Below are 8,294 nucleotides of genomic sequence, written 5' to 3'. Positions count from 1 at the left end.
CTTGTGTCCGAGCACTAAAATCATGGTTGATATATCTGACTTCAGTTTATGCCCTTGCATCATGGTTCGTGCACACCGGACTTCGGTTTATGCCCTTGCATCAAGGTCACCAACCACTGGTTTTGTCCAAACTAAATCCACGGTGCGGAGTCGGTCTCGCCACAAGACTTAGTTTGTGTGGTGCCTTTCCTGTATCTTTTTGGATTTGTTGCAACTATTGGAATGGTTTAGAGCGAACACATGAGGAATATGATGGCCATTGGGTTGGGGTTGGGGAAAGATTTGTGTCCCCTAAGAGCACTGAAATCATGGTTGAGCAAAATGCTTTTCTTGCATCGCTGGTTTCACCGGAGTTCTCTTAGCCAACCAGGGATTGACACCTGTTGACACATTGTTGTGTATATTCCCCATATTGTTTCTAGCTCTAGACCCACCCATGTGACTCTATTTAGGGTACCAACTTCATCCTTGTCTAGATTTTGCATAATACTACTCATATTATTTGATTTCAGTTTTATTTAACTTTCAGTTAGTCTCAAAAGATATATATTTTCTCATTCAAATCTCGGTTTTGTTACCTTACACACATTTAATCTTGGTTTCAAAAATATTTTCGCAGTTTTGATTGTGACTTCTTACATTTTCACCATTGTAGTTTGTAACTTCATTTAAAAAATCAACCATTTCATTCGGATCTTCATTGAGCTATAATTTTTTAATTAAACATACATATGATTTGGTTTAATTATGTTTTATGATTTTCCAAAATATTCTTTACTAGTTTTCACTCCGGTGTTCATGTGTGTGCCATTGCGTTTTCAGCTAGTATTAAATAGATTTCAAAGAGATACAGCCAAAACATGATAGAACTTTATACATGTGTGAAACTCTATGAAACATGATGGAACACATCATGTATACCTAAGAGATTCATCCCCATTATAGGATTTATCTCAACATGCAGGGTATCCACGTTATCACCGTGCCACCTCATGTTTTCTGCCGCTGCCCCCAGCATGACAAGGAGGAGTAGCTGATACGACCCAATCCTCCCCAATTAACTCCCCCACCCATCTCCCAGTTAACTCCCCTGCCCATTCATTTCCAAGATCCTATTCATCTTCCCCGCGTAATTGCACGAGTACGTAACAAATGGAGCGATTCCATCCTTTAAGTTTCCATCTTCATAGACTTATTCTTCTCTTTAAGCTTCCGTCCACAGCACATCAATCTTAGGTAATCAGGTTTCGCCCTTACCATGCCGGAGACGGCGAATTTTGAGTCCCGACGATCCATGCTTGTCGCCTGCTGGTAAATCTCAAGGAGGAGGCGGAGTGTGGAGGCTTCTAGGACCAGTTGGTCGTCGATAGGAGACGACTGCCTCTGTCACGCAACCACCGCCATGCGGTGTCGCCTTCCTTTTCCTACCTGACTGTGTTCGACAACTGTCCGCTCATCATCATCGTTCTCTGTTCCCCATGGCCAGTCCATCTGCGGCCGGCTGGACCTGATACATGTGTGGTTAGATTGATACGATCCATTGGCGCCACGAGCAGTGGAAGAAACTCATGCACTCACGCTGCAACTCCCCACAAGTAATTGACTACTCCCTCCGTTCGGAATTACTTGTCTTGGAAATGAATGTATCTAGAACTAAAATACGTCTAGATACACTCATTTCTGCGACAAGTAATTCCGAACGGAGGGAGTACCTAAGTGACTGCTCCTGAAGCCATGAGTAAGAGTACATTATGCCGTTCATGTAATGTTTGGGTATTGAATTGTCAAATCTTTGCGTGCGTGTATATCCTTCTGTGCAGGTTGATTCCCCAGACTAATTATTTAGTGTTTCCTTAAAAGTTCAATTATCAACTTTGCTCTGTTTTGAATTGTAAATTCATTGGAGATTTGCTACTAATCTGATTTGTTAGTAGGGTTGTATCATTTTTTCAGAGATTGTATCATCGTGCATCGCTAAAAAAGACATCTGAAGAAATTACCTTACAAAAATACGCAAAGATCTTTTGATGGTATGACGCCCATAATATTCTTTGTTGTTCATCTACTATTTGAAAATATCGGTGTGTGCTGAATGTATTTCTGAATAATCAAAATATCTTGATGTTTGCAGGTTACTTTTTCCTAAAGTTTGTTGTTGTCTTCCAATCATATATGATAATGTCGTGAGTTACTTTAGCATATATGTGAAACAGAGAATGTTGACAAGTATAGGTCCGAACATTTGAAGGAATGTCAACATAATTTTTTTCGTCCATTCTTATTAGTCTTGGATGGACCTAAAAGCTGTATTGTGAAACAAGATAAAACCTGTTCGAAAGTTGTCGTAACTCCAATGGATAAGCATGAGTAGTGACCACTCATTATTTATTTTTCTAACCTCTATATTCAATATTTTTTGTATGATTTTGTATTTGTTATCTACAATGACAATTTGGTGGTCGTGCTCACAAATGCTAATTACCTTATCTATAGCAGTAAGAACATGCCGTCCTGTAATTATCATTACAGATTGTTATTCTCCAATTGCTATTGAAATTCTTCCTACACCTTAAGTTTGGCTTTGTGCAATTTTTTTAGATTTCTTTTACTAACCATCTTTTGTATTTTTCTAGACAGCCGTGCATTTTTCAATCTAACGAAATGGATTTATTTAGCTTGAGAGATGATTTGGTTAACAAGTATATTCAAAATATTTATATTTCATTTGTCTAATACATATCTATTTTTTACAATAATTTCCTCACTATCTTATTTATGTCAACATGCACACATACCACCTCATTAAAGGCCACCACTATATGCATGAGAAAAAGGTTTTCATTATTAGTTAATCTCATGCACACCTTTCACCTCACCGCACATGCCACCTCATCAAAGGTCCACTCAACATGCATGAAAAAAAGTTTTCCATTACGTTATGCCACTTCTTTTCAAAATATTTTCTGACTACACAATAATCAAGTACAATATATAATATTTATCTTTAGCTTTAGTCCCTATATAATTAATTCAACGATGGAAGCTTCATACAATCAAATCACTGGGATATATTGCAATCGATTCCCGCAGCAACGCGCGGGGTATTCTCTAGTTCTAAATATATCTGATGCCAACGAAAGACAAAATGAAACTTTAAGAAACCTCTTTTATACTAACCATGCGCACATTAACATGAAACAAGACAAACATGATAAATTATTTTAATAGAAGTTTCATTATAGTTTCAGAGATGTTCCATTATAAGTCTGAATTGTGAATTTCAAAACTTTTTCAAATGTGTCCAAGATTGATCTTGCTTTAAAGATTTCAACACAATGAACACTAATATCCAGAGGGTCATGATTTACGGAGGTAGGCGGCCAAAGCTTTCCATTGGAGGTGGAAAGTCACGTCGCAAACTAGGTAACGAGAGGATAAGCTCAACGAAGAGACGACGGCTCCATCTGGACATGGTCCTCGTTCTTCTTCCTCTAACCCGATTTTTCAGGTGCCTTATTTGTCTGGTACAAAAAATTTGGTGAAATTTCAAGTATCATTTTTTGTAACCCAAATTACCCATAGGAGTTTTCTGGTAAACCTGAACGCCCAACCTGAGGAAGGACAACAGTATAAAGACAAAGCTATAATTTTAAGAAACTAAAGGCATAGAGGATTAGGTAGATGGGGTTTAATCCCTTAAAACAAAAACAGAAAACAATTTGCCACAGATATACTTTTACTGTTGAGGAATCTGGTAGAGATGCTCTACCGATGAGAAATGTCACGAGGCCACATGGCAATCTGACATACGATATGACTGTATGCTACTATTGCTGCAGCCCGGTATTTTACCCAACTAACCACTGTCACAGATCCCGAACGACAAAATACCAGGACCACGTCTGCTCGATTGTCATATTGCCGCTCTCATAAACAATCTCGTATACTGATATTACTGCAAAACCTAGAAAGAAATAGCACTATCATCAACCGGAAAGAGCACTTTGCTTTGGTTCGAACACCTGGAATTGATAAATCTTTGTAATCTCTGTTTTGGAGAGAGGATTTCGGGAGGTATTTGGATCCTGCGAATTTCTGCGTAGGCATACAAAACTATTCGCCCATTTGATTCACTTGGTGTGCTCATTAAGGTAACACAAAACTCATACATTCAGCAGTAAAAAGGTAATGCCAAGCAGAATCATTCACTGCCTCCAGTCCAGAGAATGGGACAACCTTAAGCAAGGCATGAAATGTCTCAGGTACCAGCAGTTACATATGACATGCCTATCTTGCTCTGGACTACTGTCTTCAAGGCTTCAACAGTTCAGCAGATGTAGGAAACACGTTACATATGACACAGGACAATTATCTGCAACGGTGAAAAGACATTTTAGCATGCACAGAATATTTTATCAACTTAGTGCCAGGAAAATCAAGTGCAAATCATGGCGTGGTTGAATCATACTAATCATTTTGGGCCAAGCAACAAATATTTCTTGGTTCAAATACTTCCATGCAAAGCTTCAGAGTTAATACTACAAATTATGTTCAGATAGTTTCTGAAGAATAAATAACTAGAGGAAATAATAGTAATAATATTAGGATATTCTCGATTTTATCTTTCTTGAGACCTTCAGAATTTAACTTAAAATGCTAAAAGATTATGCAAGCTCCACAGAGTTTCAACTCATTTGTTTCGGAAGAATTTTATTAACTGGTTGGAGATTAAATGTTAGGAAGATGGATATCCAGGTTACTATTTTATCAAACATCTATATCTTGAATCGTTATCCGTCTTATCCGAATTTTTTCAAAACATGTCGATCAAAGAGTACTCATTTTTTTTCAAAACATGGATATCCCAGTTAATATGAAGGTATCAACAGATATGTCACTTAAGTCATATGGATAGAGATACCTATTTACATCTACATTTAAGTGGACAGGAATGATAGTTAATTCCATATCTACATACATGTCGATCAAAGAGTACTCCTTTTTTCTCGATGTAATGCATTGTGACAATTACCAATAAACTTATCCAATTCATACAATGTAACATGAGAATCAGTATGGCCACTTACATTAGCCGTATGGAAGATGGTCCTGTAACAGCAGCAACTTTCTGAGCCTTCTGTGTTTCAAATTTATACAGTTCTTTGAGCTCTTTCTTTGCTTTCCGGGCTTCTCTCTTCTCTTCTTTTACCGCGGACTAGAAAAACAAGGCACATTGGATAAGGTTGTCAAAATTAATAAGCAAATGCTATCTCAATCAGTTGCAGAAGATAAATGGTTTATATATACATATGGTTTTACAGATTCATTAACAACCAATCATGAAAGCACCGCCAACTGACCCATATTATGGATCGGTATGCAGTGCAGTTCAGAATTACAAGCAAGAAACATGACAGTCCCTACTAAGATTGGAATTTGGTAATGCTTGACAAACAAGTAGTCCATCAGTGTATAGGTTTTGTGATGACAGATTACATCGGATGTGTATTTGGAATTACCATGATTTGGTAAAGCTATGAACAGAACAAATATGTCGTAAAACAATTAACAGTCCAGGTTTAATTTCAGAGACTAACAAATTAAATCTCCCCTAAACCGACATAAGTTTATCACGTGTAGCCGGTCAATTTTTAAGCATCAAGTCAACGATACTAACATGTTCTCCCATTTTTGCATCACAAATGAACACATGATCATATCATCTCAAGGAACCTAAAACCAAATATATGTTTACCTTTCTAGCTTTCTTTTCATCTTTTGTTTCCTTCTGAACTACAACCTTTTCAAAATAATATTCAGCATCTGAAGCTTCTGTGGGCTTTGCTTTCTTCTCCTTTTCAACTTTTCTTTTCCTCTGTGGCAGGTAATCTACAGGAAGTTTCTCTTTACCATGAAGCTTGATGATATCTTTCGTTGTAGCTGTTTCCCCAGGAAAAACTTTGGGAAGACGATTTCTAGGATTTCCTGGAGTTTGAATTTTGCCAGGGTGATTGTCCAAGTTAGAGTATGTGGAAACAATGGTCTCACAGTCCCAAACTTCAGATTCATCACTGCTTTCCGAAACAAGCAAGACCTCTTCATCTTCTGCAGTTTCATTTAAATACCTTTCAGCATATTCAGCACACTTCTGGATCACATTAGCAGATTCATCCACCTCCTCGGCGGTGGTTGAGTCAAGTTTTCCACGAACAAAATCTGCTGGTGTTCTATATTCTTCATCAACGCATACATTTTGATTGTGGAACAACTTCAGTTCATCTATAACCTCAGACGGGAGTTCATGTTCCCCATCTCTAACAGCTCCATCATCATCATCACTAGCTCCATATTCTTCCAAAGCAAGCTGCAAATTGGTCGAGGAAAGTCAAGATCTGAAGTATAGCTTTTTATAAATAAAATAAAAAGGTGAAGGTTCAAAGCATAGAACAATATTTCCAGCTTTAATTTCAGAAACAGCAGGGGGCTAATGATACATGCAATACAAGATACTCCATCCTATATGTTCACTTGAATAGTTACACGGCCAACGATTTAACTTTTCACATAGTCCTACTCTACAACAGGACAGTGCCTAACACAGTCCTACCAAATCTTCTATATGGAGAACACTTTGAATCTACTGAATGGTTAAAGACAAATGACAAACTCGCAAGCAAAGACTGTTATACCATATAAAACGGATATTTCCATATCATATTGTACTTAATTCTCCATAACAGCAGGGGGGTACAGTTGCAACAAAAGGGAAGTATTCAACGCTGACAGTAACATACTAAAGCTGCAGAGTCATCATTGACTGTAAGCAAGTTATAGTATCAGTTAAATTTACTAAAACTTAGTGATCTTCTTTTCAGAAACAAGCTAGCAATCAATCAATCATAAACTTTAAAGAACAAGATAACAGTTTTTCCACACCATATTGCAAAGCAAACTGGCAGAATTATCAAATGAAAGAAGCTCACCAGATCAAATTGTTCATCCAGCAGCCGTGGCACCCTCGGCTTGGGCTCACCCTCTTCATCCTCGAACTCCTCATCATTTTCCACATCACTGAACACACCACCCCCCTCTTCCTCACTTTCATCCTCCATATCATCCCCTTCGGCTTGGTTTGCCATTATGACGAAATCCTCCTCCAAACCCTCATCCTCGCTCTCATCGAGCAACCTTGCAACGTCAGGGTCGACGGCCTTCTCAACTCGCCTCACCGGTGCCGTCTTTGCGGCCACCTTACACATGGTCCTCCCCTCGTCCAACTCTTCCTCGACCTTGCCAGAAGCAACCCGCACCTTGCTTGCATCATAGGCCTGCACACAGAACCAACATTAGACACTCAAATGGCAGACTTGGATGGGCTTTTGAGAATAACCAACCTTCACGTCCAGGGGAAGTTGCTCTGGGCGGGCGGTATGGCTGGGTACGAAGGAGGAGGCCACAGCGGAGGGCCGCAGCTCGCGGAGATGGAGAAGGTAGTTGTAGCCATCGTCGGGGAGGCCGAGCTCAAGGATCTGCTGGCGGACGTGGTCGGGGAGGGGCCCAGAGGTGGAGGAAGGGAATTGGTCGGCGGCGGCGGTGGGCGAGAGGGAAGGGTCTTCGTCGTCGCCGAAGCCGGGGATGGTGTAGGCGTTGTTGTCGACGCGGACGAAGACGCGGTCGTTGGGGTCGGCGGCACCGTCGCGGGGGAATAGGCGAAAGGTCGCAAAGTTGCGAGCCTTGCGGCCGCCGACTCCTGCTCCTGCCATGGCGGCGGCGGCGGAGGAGGTAGGTGCTGTGGTTAGGGTTTGGGGATTTGGGTTTGGAGGTGAGAGTGAGACCGTGGGAGCGTGAAACGGACGAGTAGGAAATTTGGGGGGAGAAATTTTGTCGTCACCCCTCTAGGTTTTGCCCATTTTCTCTATGCCACTCTAAATTTTGACATATCACTTTTAGTTATAATGTAAAGTGAAAAAACAAAACAAAAAACCAAACTGTGTGGGCTCGAAGTATAAGTTGAACGAATTTGATGAAATTGGACTATCAAGATCGAGACAAACATGCTACGATTGCATCAACGAGCCTTTGTGTGTATATGGGAGAGCGGATGGGCAGGTCCGACGGCGGTGCCTTCCTTTCCTATATTAGCGGGGAAAGACGCGGCGGGTGCCACCGCGCCTGAGAGAGCCCGTGTGAGCGCTTTTCTTTAATTGGTTATACAGATGGAATTGGGAGAATGAGAGGAAGAAGAAGGTGAAGCTGCGGGTTTTTTTTGTAGTGGACAATTTCAAATTTAAACC

General features: G+C 40.2%; 1 protein-coding gene across 1 annotated transcript; it reads right to left on the bottom strand.

Annotated features, from left to right (window-relative positions):
- Positions 1-5,083: 5,083 nt before the first annotated feature.
- Positions 5,084-7,851, bottom strand: LOC119310617 (protein LTV1 homolog). Its single transcript, XM_037586301.1, has 4 exons — positions 7,395-7,851; positions 6,984-7,328; positions 5,756-6,364; positions 5,084-5,215 (listed from the first exon to the last, which is right to left on the bottom strand). Exons 1-4 carry the CDS (start codon positions 7,761-7,763, stop codon positions 5,084-5,086), a joined length of 1,455 nt encoding a protein of 484 aa, XP_037442198.1. The 5' UTR covers positions 7,764-7,851.
- Between the last annotated feature and the right edge of the window lie 443 nt (positions 7,852-8,294).

Source organism: Triticum dicoccoides, chromosome 5B (genome assembly GCF_002162155.2).
Source record: "Triticum dicoccoides isolate Atlit2015 ecotype Zavitan chromosome 5B, WEW_v2.0, whole genome shotgun sequence".
Taxonomy (NCBI): Eukaryota; Viridiplantae; Streptophyta; class Magnoliopsida; order Poales; family Poaceae; genus Triticum; species Triticum dicoccoides.
This window is presented reverse-complemented; position numbering and strand designations above follow the sequence as displayed.

What these genes read in the sequence shown, in the direction of transcription:
- LOC119310617 (XM_037586301.1), bottom strand. Translation starts at nt 7,763, where the DNA reads ATGGCAGGAGCAGGAGTCGGCGGCCGCAAGGCTCGCAACTTTGCGACC. An exon ending in AACTTCCCCTGGACGTGAAG is followed by an intron (nt 7,329 to 7,394) that starts GTTGGTTATTCT and finishes TTCTGTGTGCAG; the next exon opens with GCCTATGATGCAAGCAAGGT. An exon ending in ATGAAAAGAAAGCTAGAAAG is followed by an intron (nt 5,216 to 5,755) that starts GTAAACATATAT and finishes TTGTTTTTCTAG; the next exon opens with TCCGCGGTAAAAGAAGAGAA.